Below are 17,919 nucleotides of genomic sequence, written 5' to 3'. Positions count from 1 at the left end.
AGTGAGCTTGTTTATTATGTAGGCTATTTTTTAAGTTCTTTTATTCCCAAATATCGTCCAAGATCTGAGTTGCTAAGAAAATTCTTCCTATGTTTCTTCATAAAAATTTTAAAAACCAATTAACAGTAATACATCTATACTAATTTTACAGTTTATAAATCAGCCAATCAGCAAGCATTTATTAAGTGCTGTTACATGTGATGCATTTTATACTAAGTACTTAGAAATACAAAAATAAAAGGGAAACAGCTCCTGCCCTCAAGAAATTTATATTTTCATGGAGACACATATGAGTATATTCAGAATGTATAAAAAATGACTACAAATTACTTTTGGGAAGAGGTGACTTAGTACTTGGGGTGTGAGGAGGAAACAGGAAAAGCTTCATGAAGGAAGTGCCCCTTGTACTGATGCTTGAAGGAAACCAGGGATTCCAAGATGCAGAGGTAGGGAGTATGAACATTCTAGATTTGTACAGCAGCCAGTGCAAAGGCTCACATGTACAAATCGTATGGTAGCCCAGTGTGACTGGTTTGTATAGTTCAAGGAGTAAAATAAAGTGTAAGAAGACTATAAAGATAGGAAGGGACTGAGTTATGAAGAACTTAAAAGGGAACTTTGTTCTCAGCTACTCTGGTGAAGTAGATGGGACAAGTATTATTTAACATCAGATTCCATTAGATGCTAAGTCACATGTCTTCCTTATCTTATCATTAAGTTTCAACAGAAGTAGGGCCTACAAGATATGGGAAATTACATATGTGATCGGATGATGGCCAGTGCTGATTGGTCATTTTATCTTGGTTACAGAGGGAGGCTAGCTTTGTTAGGAAGGGGAAGTAGATTTTAAAATGAATGTGATGTCATAAAAGACAGGCATCAGTAAAAAAGTTTAATTTCTTCAATGTCTTAAATTTCTGTAGACTCCTTGTGAGTTATGTTGTAGTGAAAAGAACTCTGGACTTGAGAAGACCTGGGTTCTATTCCTGCTTCTGAAACATCTTCCAAATTTAGGTTTTCTTATCTGTAAAATTAATATTCTCATTTATAAAGTGTTTACTATGCAGCAAGCATTGTGCTAAGCACCAGGAATACAAAGAAAGACAAAAATAGGCCCTGTCCTCATGGAACTTAAATTGTTATGGGGAAGACAACATGTAAATACTAGATATATAAAAGGTATATACAGGTATTATAAGATAAAATCAAAAGAGAAGGCATTAGTAACTGAGGGAACCTGGAAAGAACTCATCTAAAGTAGAATTTGAGCCAAATCTTGAAGAAAGCCCAGGAAACTAAGAGGTAAAGGTGAGGAGGCAGAACATTCCAGACATGGGGGCAGCCTGGGCAAAAATGTGCTAAGAGTCAAGGATCTATAAAAAGGCCATTGTAACTGGAATAACTTTCTTATCCTCCCATCCTGAGTAATTCTTGTCCATGCTCTCTTATAAATCATTTACAGGGAATCTATCCAGTATGCTAAAGGCCTTCTAGGTCTCTTCACTAGAATATTCAGGCTGTCCACCAATGGAGTAAAGTATAAGAAGACTGGAAAGGTAGAACTAGATTATGAAGAACTTTAAATGCCAATCATATTTAATCGTAGAAGTAATAGAGGGCCACTGTAGCTCCTTGAATTACGATCATACCTATACACTTCAGAAAAATCACATTGGCAGTTTTTGGGGTGGGGTTGATTGGATGAACTGCTATTGCATTTGATGATTTAGGTCTAGGCAAGAGATAATGAAGGCTTCATCTAGAGTGGAAAGAAGGGCTTACAAGAGATACTGTGAAGATAGAAACAAGATTTGCAAACATATTAGACATGTCATGTCAATTAGATAGAATGGTGACACTGAGATTGTGAACCTGGTTGACTAAGAGGATGGTGGTGCTTTTGACAAAAACAGGGAAGTTCAGAGGGGGGAGGGTTTGGGGAGAATGATAAGTTTTGTTGTGGACATGTTAACTTTGAGATGCCTGTTAGCACCTTAACCAGAGGAGTGGGCAGAACAAAAACATTTTGGTAGTACTTCAGTGCATCTGAAATCTCATCATTGTGCCTCCTGACTTCAGTGCAAATTGCACTCTAGCTACACTTTCTCATCCTCCCATCCTGAATAATTCTTGTGCATGTTCTCTTATAAATCATTTACAGGGAATCTATCTAGTATGCTAAGGGCCTTCTTCTAGGTCTCTTCACTAGAACATTCAGGCCGTCCACCAATAATGCTTTACTTTCTTATGTGGCCAGCTCGCCTTCTTTTCTAAGCGATATTTCTTTGGGATAGCCCTTATGCTGCTTCTCCTGTGCAGTCTTTTGTTAGCAATTTGTTATGGCCTATTCATACCTGCTGTGCAACCTCTCAGTTGCTTTGAAGTTGACCTGAAACTGCAATTCTTCAGAGACTGTGGTATTCCATGACTCTCAGCCATATAGTATCATCACAAGAATATTAATGTTAAAAAGATTCCCTTTTATTTCAGGGAGAAGCCTTAAAAGCACTGCAATCTTACAAATGCAATTCAACTCATTCTCTTCCTTCTCTTCAGTTCTGGGTCATTGTCCAGCTTCAGTGTCCATCTAAGATAAAACAGCATTGTCTGGGCAACAAGCATTTTTGTGTACTTGGTTTTTTTTTTCTTTGTGGAGAGTCAGGACCAACTTCCTTGAATAATTGTAGATTTCCTTAAGGAGGATCTGTAGTGTTCTTTGGCTTGATAGAACCCTAGAGTGTTATCAGCAAACAGGAGCATTTTGGAATCTTTGGTTTGGAATCTGCATTGAATATCATTCATGACACAGGTAAAGATCTTTGGAAAGCTATGTCTCCTTGTGCCTGAATTGATATCAATATTCAGAGACCTTTCAAATAAGTCATTTCTGATTTTAGGTGTTTCAAGAAGTCTTTTTATTGTGACACATGCTTATAAGCAAATACTCTCTAAAGGCATCATTAAGTAGTTACCAACATGCCACTGAAGAGTGAAGGCATGGCCCAACATATAACATGTGTCTAAGTGAAATTTAATAGTGGGTATAGTACAGCCCACAGGCCACAAGCTGAAGAGAATGGGTGCAGGACCATCACTGTGTGTTCCTCCCAGGCCTGTGTAGAGTCTTCATGTGTGCACAGCAGTAGTGAGCTCCTTCTTCTTTGGAGGAAAGGAAGTGGTAAATCTTTGGCATCAGTGCCATTTGAAATTGGGTTGCTCTTATAAGGTGAAAAGAACTTTGCTTTTGATCTACTTTATCAGTGGAAGTCTCACCTTTATTGTAACCTTAAAGGTTTAGAGAGTGCTAATAGGGCATGGGCACACATGACAGGCTGCAGAGGGGCTTTCCGAACTTGTCTTTAGTCTTTTGAACAATTTTGCCTTGCCTCACATTCAACATCTTCAGTAGCCTTAGACACATGTGGCTACTATTTTGATAGGATACCTATACTTGGCAGTTATTTCCAGTTTTGTAAGAACTACCTTGAAGAAATTATCATCTTGGGAGGATTGAAGCGGTGATAAAATCTGCACAGCAAGGCTTCTTGCAAAGGTTTAAGAGAAATAGAAAAAAACTGTTGAATTTTTAACAGGCATATTAAGAACTTGGCCTTCTCCAGACAAACTCATATGTCAGTGGCACCTCAAATCATGAGGTAAAGCAACAGCAGTCACGTAAGACTACCTACCTGTAACAGTAATTACTAAGTTAATTTTTCCAAACATTTGGTATCCATGACCTTTTCTAAACATTCAGTATCTTTTCCCTCCCCTTTTAGTTTGAGAATCAGTCTCAGCGTTCTCAAAAGTATGTTGCCTTACACCCCAACCTCTTCCAGTGGAGAGGTAAAGGGACTGTGGGTATGAAATTTGGTCAAAATTGTCAAAAATCGTCAGTGTGTCCATTGGTTTTGCTTAACGGATTTTTATTTCCCTTTGTTACAAAGGACCGTTCATGTGGGAGGAGTGGAGATATACAAAAATGACTGATAGTCTTGCCTCTAGCAAAGACTATCTCCTTTGGCCTGTCTGTATATACCCTCGTTCAGCTGCTCTTCCCATCTTTTGGGGGATTTTATGGTGCTATTTCTACTGCCTCCACTGCAGCCATTGGCTAGAATGAAAAGAGTTATTTGGAGTTTAAGGTTCTCTCTGAACTTAAGATGCAGAATGAGACATATATCTTTAGACATGGACAATGCCGAAATTTGTTTTTCTTGACTATGAATATTGGTTACAAGGGTTTGTTTTTCCTTTGTTGTTGTTGTTGTTGTTGTTATTTTAATGGAGGAGGGTGGGAGGGGATGAAAGAGAAGGAAAATAAATGCCTGTTCATTGGAAAAAAGAGATCAAGGGTTAAAAAAATAATCTCTGCTGGAGGCAGCTAGATGGTGCAGTGGATAGAGCTCTGGCCTTGAAGTCAGGAGGACATGAGTTCAAATCCATTCTCAGATGCATGATACGTACTAGTTGTGTGACCTTGGGCAAGTCACTTAACCCTAATTGCCTCACCAAAAAAAATAAATAACCTCCCCAAGACTTATTATAATGAATAATTAAAAGAACCGACAATGCTCCTTTTTAGGTGGTGTGCTGTTTTGGAATTCTTAACAATACCTTATTAGTTATTGAAAATATGGGAGCATAATTAAAGAAAACATAAATGATGAATGATATTTTTAGGGTGCTTGGGTTTCTTATAACAAAATTTTTCTGGAAATTTATTAACCGTAGACTATCCATCATGTATTATTGCAAAATTCTGACTAATATTCATATATTTTAACTATCACCTTTTCTTTGCCTGTGATTTTTACAAATATTTCTGCTTAAAACCTCAATGACACTAGGAACCTTAATGTTCTGTAAGATGAGGCTTGTTACTATTTATACTTGGCTTTAAGAATTAAGATACATGTTGTAGGTAGGAACTAGCATTACCAAATAGCCACCAAATTATTGTGGCAAAGTTTGCCACCAGGAATCTTCTCGTGCCTGATCTTATGTTTATCTAAAAGATTGTTGAAGGGAGGGGGAAGCAGATAAAGTGCTTCAGTTAAGAAGTGAGCAGTTAGGCACTAGAAACATAGAAATGACTTTAGAATATAGCTGAATATATGAGAGGTGCTTGAAGGAGCTATCCAGTTGTGGTTGTTTTTCCAGCATCTTCAATGTTTGGGCCATAAAGGTCTGTGCTGCCCCCCCCCCCCGCAATAATGTTTGTAGAGCCAGCTGGTTTTAAATAGGCCTTAAGATGTGACCTGTACATGTAGCTAGCCTGTACTGAGTAGAAGAAGAACCTAAAGTGGTAGATTTATATCCATTCTCTTATATTTTAACAGGACCTCAGGGACTAGACATGAATTTCCCAGGATTTGGAGGAAATTTTAAGTGGAAGGGAGTATAAGGTTATCTTTTCCAAAAGGAAAAAGTCATCTTTGAAAACGATTGTAGTGAGCTACACTTTCTCCTTTTGCCATCCATTTTAATAGAGAAGTAGGTGGCAGTTTTGAAACTATATATATATTGAATGGAGTTGTGAAAAAAAATAACATGAATTTTTACTCTGATTTCTATTTCTTGAATTCTGTTTTCAAAGTAGCATTATAGGATGGGAGAAAATTGTAAGGTATATCTTTTTCTGCTTCTAGTTGTTCCTTGACCTGTGTATAATGAAGAACTTGTTCATCTGTTTTCACTGACTATAGATGACTCTTTCTAGTTAGCACTGTTGGTTTCACAGAAAATTATTCCTGAGACATAGTGTAAATGTTCAGATATTTGGGGCATAGGAAGAGAGAAGTGAATATGATACCATGGTAGAGTGGAAATATCCCAAAGTTCTAAAATTCTGAGTAATTGGTCTCTAAGGGATATAACAGAAAAGTCCCTGTAGCAGATCTTAATCCACTGAACTGTTGGAAGGCTTCACAGTAAAATGCTCCTGAAGTGACTGACATCCTATTCTCTAAGTTTCTAGTTTGAAAACCCAGGAACATCTCTGCATAAATATCCCCAGAGTGCCCCTGGGGGCAGAGTTCAGTGTGTGGACCAAGCTACCAAGAACTTGAAGCTGGTTTGCAGAGTGGCTGTGCTAACCCATTTTGGAATTAGCATTAAAGCATGTAGAGTACCCCACCTGACATAAGTCTAAGCTGACCAAAACCTAAAAATAAGCAGAGCTCAAATAGCCTTTATCCCATAAATACATCATCATCATCATGAAACACATGTCAGCTATGATGTTCAAAGTATTTGTTCTAGGAATTGAAGGTATGGAGAGGTATAAGATGTAGTCTCTGTCTCTAAGGAGTATCTATCTTGGCTGTTTTTAATATAGAAATGTGTTCTTTAAATGATACTAGTGCCCATGATATGGTGGAAAGAGCTCTGGACTAAGACAGCCAATTCTTCCAATAATTTGCTATGTGATCCTGAGCAGTGCTTCCTTCTCTTCTAAGGCTTCGGTTTCCTCATTTGTAAAAATGAAAAAGTCAGACTAAGTAACCTCTTCCAGCTTTAAAATTTTATAATTCTTAGAATTCCCTTTGATCACTGGTGGTGAATACAGTTTTATATTTTTATTATTGCTATTAACTTTGAAAAATGCATTCTATTGAGAGTTCTGTTTTAAATAAATTTAAAAGTTAATAGTAAGAAAAAAAAAACCTAGCAAATACCATAGGAAAATATCACATAAGCCTTATTTAGAGGAGGGCAATGGTGGTGCTAAAGAATAACATTCTTTCTCCCTCTTCTGGACAAATGAAAGTTCCAGGTAAAGCTGGAATTAAAGAAAGAAAAATATAATGATCTGAATCTTCTAATGATCTTCTGTGCTCTCTCGTCTCCTACTCCATTTTTTTTGGAGGTTGTTCCCCTAACCAGAGAACTATCATGAAGTATTGCTATAGTCTGAACTCAGTTTAGTGTAGAAATCCTTCTCTCTGCTGTAATTCATCTTCAAGGTACAAAGGCAGTCTCTGAGAATATAGGAAGACAAAGCCAGTGGTGGAAAGAGCATACTAGACTCAAAGTCAGAAAAACACTTTTTTTCAACTCATACCTCTTACTATCTGTGTAACCATAGACAAATAATTTATGTTGTCCTAGCCTTGTTTTTTTTTTCTCATCTGTAAAATGAGAACGCCTGTTCTACTTACTTCACAAGGAAACTGAAGGACAAATGAAATAACATGTAAAACTCATTGCAGGGAACCAGAACAATTTATATAGTAACCAAGACTGTAAGCAAAGAAATTTGGAAAAACTTTAGAACTCTATTCAGTAGAATGACTAGCTGTGACTTAGAGAAGCAATTACGAAGTTTGCTACCCACCTTCTGATAGAGGGTTGATAGATCCATTATTAGTGATTGGGAACATTTTTTCATGTGGATGTTGATAAGTTTGGATTTCTTCCTTTATAATTTTTGCTGCATTTGGTTTTGTTTTCAGTTTTGTTTTGTTTTAATTTTACGGAACGTGCTTTATTTTGTTAAACTTATGGTCGTACGATTTGGGGTGCTGGACCCTCTATTATGAATTTTCCTTGCAATAGAATTGAACCCAGGAGGTTAGACCTCTACAATACAATCTTCACTATTGGTTTGACTTTCTAATTATTAAGAAGAGAATAAGGTAGAAAGAGTTCAGATTGGTCCTTCTTTCTTAGTTTAATCTTGTGGTGGTTTTGTGTTTTTGTTGGTGGTGGTGGTGCTGGTGGTTGGTTTTTTGGGGGGAGGGGAGGGGAGGGGAAGAGGAGTTTCTGCCCTCTCCGGGGGGCTATTTCAAAGATACTTTCTGGAAAATGTAATGGTTTTCTCCTGAGCTTAACCCTCCTGAGAAATATTTCTGTGGATATGCGATTGACAGATTTGGGACCTCCTAAATTAGTTCTCTAATTTGAGAGATGTGGGGCTTATCTTGGTTTTCCTTTGTATTCAAAAGCTATGAGATACTACTAGACTACCAGATTAAACATTGCAGTTCTTGGATGATGCAGAGTACTATGCTTTGTGCCATAAACAGTAAAAGTATGGGGGGCAGCTAGGTGGCACAGTGGATAGAGCACCAGCCCTGAAGTCAGGTGGACCTGAGTTCAAATCTGCCCTCAGAACAAACACTTGACACTTACTAGCTGTGTGACCCTGGGCAAGTCACTTAACCCCAACTGCCTAAAAAACAAACAAAAAAAAAACCCAGTAGAAGTATGGTTTTATAATACCTTACAACCAGGAATTGGAAAAAATTCTCTCCTGGCTGTGCTATTCACTGGTCTATATATATGATTGCTGAATTTTTTTTTTTATCTGTGAAAAGGAGGTAACTGTAGTCATCAGTGACTGAACATCTTGACCTTGAAATTCTTTGATCCTCTTAGTTCTTCGGACCTTCATCTCTGCACCCACCAATATATCATCACTCACCTTCTAGGATTTAGAGCTAGAAAGGTACCTTGGAAACCAAAATTTCTTAACAAACTACTAAAGTTAGAGTTCTACCTTTCTGCCTAAATCTTTCTTTCCACCTCTACCATTTCCTCATAACCAAATGTGTTCTTTATCTTCATCTAGATTTTAGACCCTAGACCCTTACCCATTGCCCTTACCCTAACAGTCCCCTTCTAGCTTCACTTGTTTACCTATGCAGCCTAGACCCCATAATAAGCCATTTTAATGTTGCCTTCAGTAGCAGAATAGAATTCCCTTACCCCGTTGACATTCCACTATGCTATCCATGACATCTTAACCCTGGTTCATCCCCTCCCCTCATTTGCTTTCTCTTCCTATCCATCTACATTCCCCTACCTAGAATTACTTTAAAAAAAATCAGGAGAAGATGCAAAATTATTTATACAATTGATTCTCAATTAGGACCTCACTGCTGGGGCAGCTAGGTAGCACAGTGGATAGTGCATCAGTCTTGGAGTCAGGAGGACCTGAGTTCAAATTCAGCTTCAGTTACTTACCAACTGTATGACTCTGGCAATCCAAGTTGCATTAAAAAAAAAAAAAAGGACCTCAGTGCTGCTTAGCTAACTTTTTGTAATCCTTAGCAACCTTGGGGGAAAAGTGCTATTATTGTTCCTGTTTTACAGATGAGGAACCTGAGGCAAACAGGTTAAGTAAATTGCGCAGGGTCACATAGCTAGTGAATGTCTGAGGACAGATTTGAACTCAGATCTTATTCGCTCGAGATCCAATACTATCTACTACCACCAAGCTGTCTCTATATGCCTTGGAATACACCCCTTCCTGATTTCTGCGTCATAGAATCCCTTGCTTCCTTTAAGACAACTCAAGCACCACCTTCTATATCAAAGGTTCCCAAACTTATTTGGCCTACTGCCCCCCTTTTTATTTTTTATTTTATTTTATTTTTTAGGCAATTGGGGTTAAGTGACTTGCCCAGGGTCACACAGCTAGTAAGTGTCAAGTGTTTGGTCTGAGGCTGGATTTGAACTCAGGTCCTCCCCTTTTAAAAAAAATTACTAAGCACCCACCTGGAAATCTGCTTTCTTTAACCCTTTAATGTTGTTTTTTTTAATGACAAATCATAAATTTAATCATTTGTTGTAAATTGTTGTAAATTGGGTTTTTTCCTGTACTGAAATATTAATGATGCAATATTGTATCATATAACCATATAGTATATTGTAAACAAGTCATCACACGAAATCCTGCCCATGCATGTTGGACTTCCCAACAATGTGCAACATGTTCGCCTGCCAACACTTGTTTGTTAAGACCTTTCAAGTAGACTTAACCACTGATTGGTTATGACTTGCATTTTGTGTATTTATTTGGAAAATGATATAATCACTACAACTTTAACTGTTACACAATATGTGAAACATATGTGGACAGTTTTTCAAAATGTTCTTCTTTCTTTATGCTTCCACTGCCCCCTTATTTTTATTCATCAACTACCACCCCCAGTTGTACTCAAGGCTACTATTGCCCCCCTGGATCGGGCCAGTGCCCCCCAGAGGATGTTATCACCCACTTTGGGATCCTCTGTAACATGGAGGTACTGCTAATGCCCTCCTTTTCTAACGGTTTTTTTGGGGGGTGAACATATATGCATGCAAATGCTTTCTTTTTATCCCCAGCATCTAGCACAGGGCCCGTCACATAGTAACCTAATAAATACTTGCTGATGGATTGATTATTGATGAATTGATTTATGACATTTATAAAGCATTTTAATCTAAGAAATAATTTGGAAAAGATCAGACTTGCCTAAGTCTGGTCTGTTGATATATTAAGCAGTAAATTTGATTTCCTGAATTTGTTTCTTTATTAATTAAGACCAAGTCAACAGAACTTCACATAGACTACAAAAGGTACCCTTTTAAATTTCCAATAAGCTTAGGATTTTCATAATTTTATGTAACTTGCCAAGCAATTCATAAGATAGAGAGGCATTAAGTACCTACAATGCCAGGCCCTGGGAAGACAGACAAGAAATGGATCCCACACTCAAGGAGGGAGGGAGATATAACATGTAATCAAATAGGCAGTCTTATTTTTTACTATTAAATATAAGGTTCCTGGTCTCCACCCAGTTGAGCAATGTAGCCCCTAATTACTAGGAATATTGGATTGCATGTATTAAGTGTTGACTATGTTCTACTTTTGGGTACAAAGATCATGGGAATCTCTTTTCCCTGAGGTATCTGAGTAAGTACCAAGATAAATGCTTCTTTATGTATTAACCATGACTATAAGTTTATAAATCTTCTCTCTTCTTTCCTTTCTCTCCCCCCCCCCATTATAGGGAATTCTTTTAGTGTATGATATCACAAACCGCTGGTCCTTTGATGGCATAGATCGATGGATAAAGGAAATCGATGAGGTAAGTGTGTGTTTTTTGAATATAGAAATGTATCAGGAAAAACTCAAGACTTTTCCAAAACAGTAAATTTGGAAAAATGCTGCTGCTATCACAGCCACACTTGAGAAGGGCCTCCAGTGACCATAGTCTTAATGAAGCAGAACAGTGATTGGAGTTGTCTGGCTTAGATAGCCTGTTAAGATGTCAATCTATTTTATTCTCTTCTAAGCCCACCTAAACCAGAGAACCAGAGAAAAGAAAAACTTTGTCAATTTCTGTTAGACGTGAAAATGTCAGAAAAATATCCATGCTTTGCAGTAGTAGTAAAGCTGTTCTTAAATCCATCTCCTTCCTTTCCTTAGCCTCCATGCCAAGTCCTTTCTTTGCCTGATGCAGGTCTGAATTCTGTTTTCTTCCTTCAGCACGCTCCTGGCGTTCCCCGAATTCTGGTGGGAAATAGGCTCCACTTGGCCTTCAAGCGGCAGGTGCCAACAGAGCAAGCCCGCTCCTATGCCGAAAAAAACTGCATGACTTTCTTTGAGGTCAGCCCCCTGTGCAACTTCAATGTGATTGAATCCTTCACAGAACTGTCCCGCATTGTTCTCATGCGACATGGCATGGAGAAGATCTGGAGGCCCAACAGAGGTGAGGAAAGCTTCAGGAACTTTGGTTTAACCATACTAAGAAGGGTTGAAAATGGGGGAGTCCTTTCCCCTTAGGAATCAAGAGAAGCCACTTAGCTATAGCAACCTCTGGTTGAGAAGTTGTCACATTCTTTAATATGGGCAATGACCTAGTTTTGTGAAATTGCCTTGCTCTGTTACTTCAGTGCTAATGCCAGTTATACTTCATTTTTCATCCCTTCTCTTCACTCATTCTTGTTCCTTCACAGGGCTTCTCATGTATAGTAGGAATGTATAGAAAGGTCACTTTAGCCAAGTGTTTTTAAAACATTAAATTGTAGCTGTGTGACCCTGGGCAAGTCACTTAACCCCAATTGCCTAAAAAAAAAAAACATTAAATTGAAAAAAGAAGCAGTTCTGAGATTCACAGGCTTATGTGTGGTATCTTCACCTTCCTCAGAGAAAGGAGAATGACTGCCCTTTTACATTGACTCCTCAGGCTGCCTTTTGGTAATTTCTCTCTTCCTCCATTAGCTACATTTGATGATTGGCGGGAAGGAAAGGGGCATTGAAGTGAAGAAAAGAGGCTAAATGAACCTGATTGAAGTGACATGTATCTACAGACAAGGAAAGTTATTAAGAAAAAAAAGAGACATCAACGAAGATATCCCTGCCCTTTTTGAGAGACATAAACCCTGCAGTTCATACCTTATTCCCCACCCTGTGTTAAGGGAGCCCCCTAAAAGTCATTCTAATGTCTAAGAAAGCAGAGTTGAGCGATTGATGTGTATTTATAATGAGTGCGTTCTTTTTAGATCAAATTTTTAATACAGTTGTAGTTTTATATGCAGTGTACATATGTATTGGCACCTTGGGTATAATCAATTTGTACAGTACATTTATGTATTTTATTATCTAAAATTATAAAAGTTTATAATTACACATTTAGCTTTTGTGATATTTTTGAACATCTGAATGGTGTAGTGAAAAGAACATGGAATTTGGAGTCTGAAAGACCTGAGTGGCCTTAGGAAAATCACTTAACCTTTCTGGGCTTCAGAAATAGCTACAAAAATAGATTGTTGAACTAGATAATCTAAGATTTCATCCAGCTTGAAAAACCCTATGACTATTTGATGGCCAAATCTTTGGTCGGGGCATAAGCTCCAAATATAACATTTCTCCTATGGGAAAACTTATCTGTTTTATGTTTGCAATTCTCTTTCTAGGAATGTGTTACTCTAAAAATCAAGGGCTGCCTATAATGAATGGCATATTCAGTCCACTTAAAGGCCGCCTAAATTGTAAGAAGGCTGCAACCTAGAAGTCCTTTTTTGCTTTGCACCAATAGATAGTTCCGTTGTCCTCTGGGTGACAGCACACAGATTTTCTTTTTCCTTTAGGCTAAATAAATTAAACAATATTTGATTAATTTAGAATTGAAGGTTGCTACAAAATCATATCTTATGCAAGAAAAAATACTTGGTTGATTTTTTTCCAGTAAGCAATTACTTCTTCAGGCTAGAAAAGAGATCTTAGAACCTATTGTGACTTGGTGCAAAAAAAAAAACCAAACAAACAAGCAAACAAACAAAAAACCACACTATTGTATATCATCTCTTTGTATAGATTAGTTCCTAAATAGTAAGAGAAGAAGACTGAAAGCTGTTGCTTTAAAGAAAACACTGCAGGTCCAGAAAGAAGCCTTTGTTTCAGCAAAGCAATGTTTCAATGTTGTCCTCAGCTCTTCTCAGAACCAGGAATAATTTTCATTATTCCCTTCTATTGTTGGACAGACCAACAGGAGAGGGGTGCCATCAAGTGGACAATTGAAGCTGTCCTGATGCTTTTCATAAGCACTTTCCTTTTAGTAAGTGGGCTGAAGGGATATTCCATTGGCAGCATGTTGTAGCATAAAGCACACTGGTCTGAGATTCAGAAAATCTTGCTTCAAGTCCTGGCTCCAAAAAAGACAGTGGAATTAAGGAGCTGGATTTAGAGCCAGAGGGCCTGAACCTACCTCCTGGCTTTACCACTTGGTGATATGATCAAAGATTTTAGAACTGGGAAGAATTTAGAAATCCACTTAACTGCCTTGTGAACTTGGGCAAGGTATTTAACCAGTCTTGGGCCCCATTTTCCTCATCTGTAAAAATGGGTTGACTAGTGGAACTCTAAGGCATCTTCTAGCTCCACATCTATGATAGTGTGTTTGTTTATCCATTTCTGTTCTTTCTTTGTTGCTTCCACATTTGCTACTGCTCCTAATTAAACTAGTTAAACTTAAACGGTCTTTTAACTTCATTTTCAGTGTCCAAAAATTATTTTCCTTTGATGAGATAATTCTATCACTTATTTGCTAATTCTGTAGAGGAAACACAGGTCATCTTTGCTACATATCAGAGATGTAACCTTGCGAATGCTAGAAATTTACCTTCTTTTCTGTTTTGGCTTTCCTTCAGTGTTCAGTTTACAGGACCTCTGCTGTCGAGCAATTGTCTCCTGTACCCCAGTCCATCTTATTGACAAGCTTCCACTGCCTGTCACCATCAAAAGTCACCTGAAATCCTTCTCTATGGCCAATGGAATGAATGCGGTGATGATGCATGGACGCTCGTATTCTCTGGCTAGCAGCGGGGGTGGGAGCAGCAGCAAAGGCAATAGCCTGAAGAGGTCTAAATCCATCCGTCCTCCACAGAGCCCCCCACAGAACTGCTCACGAAGCAACTGCAAGATCTCTTAGCAAAATGAAGAACTCAGTGAGCGTAAAGACACCCACACCCACCCACCCATGTACAAATGTTTGCACATTCAACTCTCTTAAAAGAAAAAAGAAAAAAATGGAGCCCACTGTTATTCCTTGGTTACTCTCTTGCCAGGGTATTTCACTTAGGGAATGTTCTTGATGGTGTGCTTGGAGTCTTGGGTTGGCTGGATCCCATGTCATTGGCAGGGAACACTTGGACCCTACACCCTACCCAGAAAACTTTGGGATTTCCTCTTCACTTAGACAAAGAGGGGGTGGGAAAAAAAAATATGATTGCTGGGAGGGAAAACAATTTAGCTAGTCTCGAAAGGAACGGATTAGTGGAGACTAGAGAGGTATAGGGTGTGGTGAGGGGAAGCTGTGCTCCCACATGAACCCATAAACTCATAAATGAATTGCCGGTGCTATAGAGGTCCTTGATTCAAAATATGAAAAACAAGACTGAAAAGGTTTGGGGGATGGCAAATTTGCGGTGGATAGTACTGCTATTGCCAAAAAAAAAAGGCTCTTGGGGAGCTGGCTGTTAAGGATTTTAAAGGAAGCTTTGCCTGCCCTTTTCACTTATTTATATAGAAGTATATATAATATCTCACTTTTTTGGGTAAATTTTTAAAAAAGCAGTCAGGGAAACCTTTATGCAGCCATGTGATAAAAGCATTGCACTCATTAGTAGTGCATCTGCTAAGGGGAAATGAAAACACTTTAAGGAAAGCTATGAACTGATACAGGTGTTTTGCAGTAGCAAGTATTTTTGATGTTTGAGTACTCTTTCCACAAAGATAATAAGGAATTTACTGTTAAAGCTTGAAATGTTCTTTCTTTGAATACACTTCACCCCAATGGGAAAACAGGAAGAATGTTATGGATTAAATGAAGACACCAGTAGGAAGAGGGAGGAATGCTGACCGGGAGTTGGCTTGGCTTTGCACATTCTCTGCCTGCTTTTTGGTAGCTGTGCTGAACACACCTGGACCAACTTGCTCCTGTGGGTCTCCTCACCTCTGTCATACAGTATTGGGTAATGTGGGCATTGCAAGAGAGTAAAAGCACAGTCACTTGAAGCTGGGAGGTGTGCAGTTAGAGAAGCACAGGGCTTGCTTCTGGAGTCAATTTGGATTTCATCTGCTTACAACTTCCCTATTCCATTGGCTCTGCTCTGTCCTCTCAGTTTTCACCTGTCATACATCACTTCCTGCTTCTGAAGGCATGAGAGCTTTAGCAGGCCTCCAAACTGAAAGGTTTCACAGTGAGAAAAAATCTGGAGGTTATTCCAGTGTATTATTATTTTAACACTTTCTTCATATACTCCCATGACCCAGTATGTTCTTTAGCTAGGGAAAATGTGCTGCTCCAAACTGGCCGTGGAAATCATTCTCTCTTTAAATGCAATGCTGTCCTCACATTTGTTGCTTAATAGATGAAATTTGTGCCAGCATTTACCAGAACGAAAAGACCCTAAAGCTATTCACAAATTGTTAAATACTTGATTAAGGGAAACCCAAGAGTAGTAGAGCTACTTTTATCCTTGGTCTTTTGCAGAGATAGCGAATCCATGATTCTGGACTCTTGGACTCCATCTGACATAGAGAAGTAGACACTGTCCATCTTCATGACTGTAAATGTGCTTGCCACACATTCTTCTTTGTAAATTATGCATAAGATTGACTTGACTTTCCCAACAGCCTCAGCATACTAACCTAATATTTTTATCACTCCTTTTCCTTAAAAAACATGCTTTTCTTTGCTGCCAGTCAGAAAATAGAATAAGCATAACAGCCCTCTGAAACTGTCCTAAGTCAGTGAGAGTGTAGTAGTATTGAAGTCTACACAAAGCCCTGGATGCTGGTTTACAGACACTGTGAACCATGAGCACCCATTTTCAACACTTAATAGATTTGTCATCAACTCATTAGATTCTGTGAGGTGAATTTGGGAGATAAATATTATCTTTTAACATCCCCAAAGTAGTTTCTTTTGTTTGGTCCATGAGGACCACTGAAGATGCTTTCTAAGAGCTAAACGTGTGTCTCAGTCACCAAAAGACTGGTGATAAAAATCCCATGCTATTGTATTTTGACACTCGCTGCCCTCAGCTTGTGATTGATTCTTGTACTCCTCCCACTGCTCAAGCCTTTCCCACTGAGTTCTGTCTCACCCACATCTGTGCCTGGGAGGTGTGTTGGGCGTGAGTCACATCGGTGCTGTATTCTACCTCTTCCCAACTCGGTGTTGGTGTGGCCACAAATAGCAGCTGCTCCTACCTTTCCAAGAGCGGAGACTGCCCTCAGCAACCATGGACAGCCGGTGGTAGCTGGCCAGGAACATCCTTCAGTGTATTTAGTTGCATCTTCATCTCTCCCTTTCTCCAAAGACTTCATAACAAATCCCAAACAGGAATTTCCCAAATCAAGTCCCACTGCTTTTTAGAAACCCATGCAATTCACGAGCAGAGTAAAATATGCTTAGCATTTATGGGCAAATGGTCTCTTACTGGGCCTTCCCAGGAGATGAAGGCTGCCAGTATTTAAGACACCCACAGCCACCAACTCATCAAATCCAGTGGAGCAGAAGACAATCATCATCTTCAAAACTGAATGTTGAGGGGAAACACGGGCTAATGAATGAATTGGAATAGCCATGGGAGTTATTGTTTTTGGACTTGGGGAGACTTTTCTGGAACAGATTCTCTCACTGCCTCTTGGGGAATTCTGAGTCATTGTCATCCTATGATTTTGGGGAACACCCATCCACTAACTGATTTGCAGTTTGATATGTGGGGATAGGGATTGGGTTTCTTGCCTTTATAGCAGCAGAGGGAAATGAGATGGTAGTTTAGGCTCATTATAACCTCTTTCTCCCATTTCTGACCTCCCTAGCTTTTCTATGCTAAAAGTCAAACCTGGAAGATCCTACAGACACCTAGCCAAAATGGGATCTATTTTCTTTGGAAGTTTCAGACAAAACAATTGACTTGGGGATTGGGAGTGGGGTTGGCATGGGGAGGAAGGGGTTGAAGAATTGAATGATTTTGGCATTTATGATATCAACACTATTCTTAGCTGCTGTTTTGACACTTGTACCATTCCTGTGTTCTATTTGACTTTTTATTTCTTTGTACAGTAAATGTAATTCAGCTGTGATATACATGTTTTGTTTTATATAAATTAAAGTCTCCTTGTTTTTAAACAACCAAACAGCTTGCAGAAATTATTTTGAATTGATGTGATTCTTTTTCTCTAGGTAGCTCTGAAGTCTTTTGACTCCATGTTGAAGACAGTGGGAGTGAAAATCCTTGGATTTCCCAGTGAGTGCCAGTTGTAGGGCCCCCCATCTCTGATTCTCCCTGGGTGGTCGTCTGAGTCTCACCATCAGAGCTACAGAATTAGAGCTAGTTTGTGGCCACTTAATTGACCTCAAGGGCTTTGTTGACAGATGCAGACTCTACCACCCTGGCCTCTTTTAGGTCCCGTATCACTGAATGTGCCATTCTGGCAGTGTCCTGACCTCTACTTACCCTGCAGCATTCAAACTCACATTTATTTTCCTCCAGTCCTCTTGTGGCTTATGGGGCCCTGAAGCTTTCCCGGGTCCGAAGTTAGCGCTTGGGCTTCAGCTGGGAGGTCCTCGGGGTAGGTTCTGATCCTGCCACAAGCACTCTAGCCAGTTTTGTTTGTGTGACTCACTGTGCTTT

The 17,919-nt window shown here is 39.0% G+C and overlaps 1 protein-coding gene across 2 annotated transcripts in view; it reads left to right on the top strand.

Moving 5' to 3' along the window:
• Positions 1 to 17,422, top strand: part of RAB40C (RAB40C, member RAS oncogene family) — a 72,336-nt gene extending 54,914 nt beyond the window's left edge. For both annotated transcript variants that reach the window (XM_021006785.2, XM_021006784.2), the window contains exons 5-7: positions 10,782 to 10,859; positions 11,261 to 11,483; positions 13,924 to 17,422. In XM_021006785.2, the coding sequence (XP_020862444.1) occupies positions 10,782 to 10,859; positions 11,261 to 11,483; positions 13,924 to 14,204 (582 nt within the window). In that variant the 3' untranslated portion in view covers positions 14,205 to 17,422. The remainder of the gene's footprint in view (positions 1 to 10,781; positions 10,860 to 11,260; positions 11,484 to 13,923) is intronic.
• Positions 17,423 to 17,919: the final 497 nt, after the last annotated feature.

Source organism: Phascolarctos cinereus, unplaced genomic scaffold (assembly GCF_003287225.1).
Source record: "Phascolarctos cinereus isolate Bilbo 61053 unplaced genomic scaffold, phaCin_HiC Scaffold_4;HRSCAF=312, whole genome shotgun sequence".
NCBI classification, from domain to species: domain Eukaryota; kingdom Metazoa; phylum Chordata; class Mammalia; order Diprotodontia; family Phascolarctidae; genus Phascolarctos; species Phascolarctos cinereus.
This window is presented reverse-complemented; position numbering and strand designations above follow the sequence as displayed.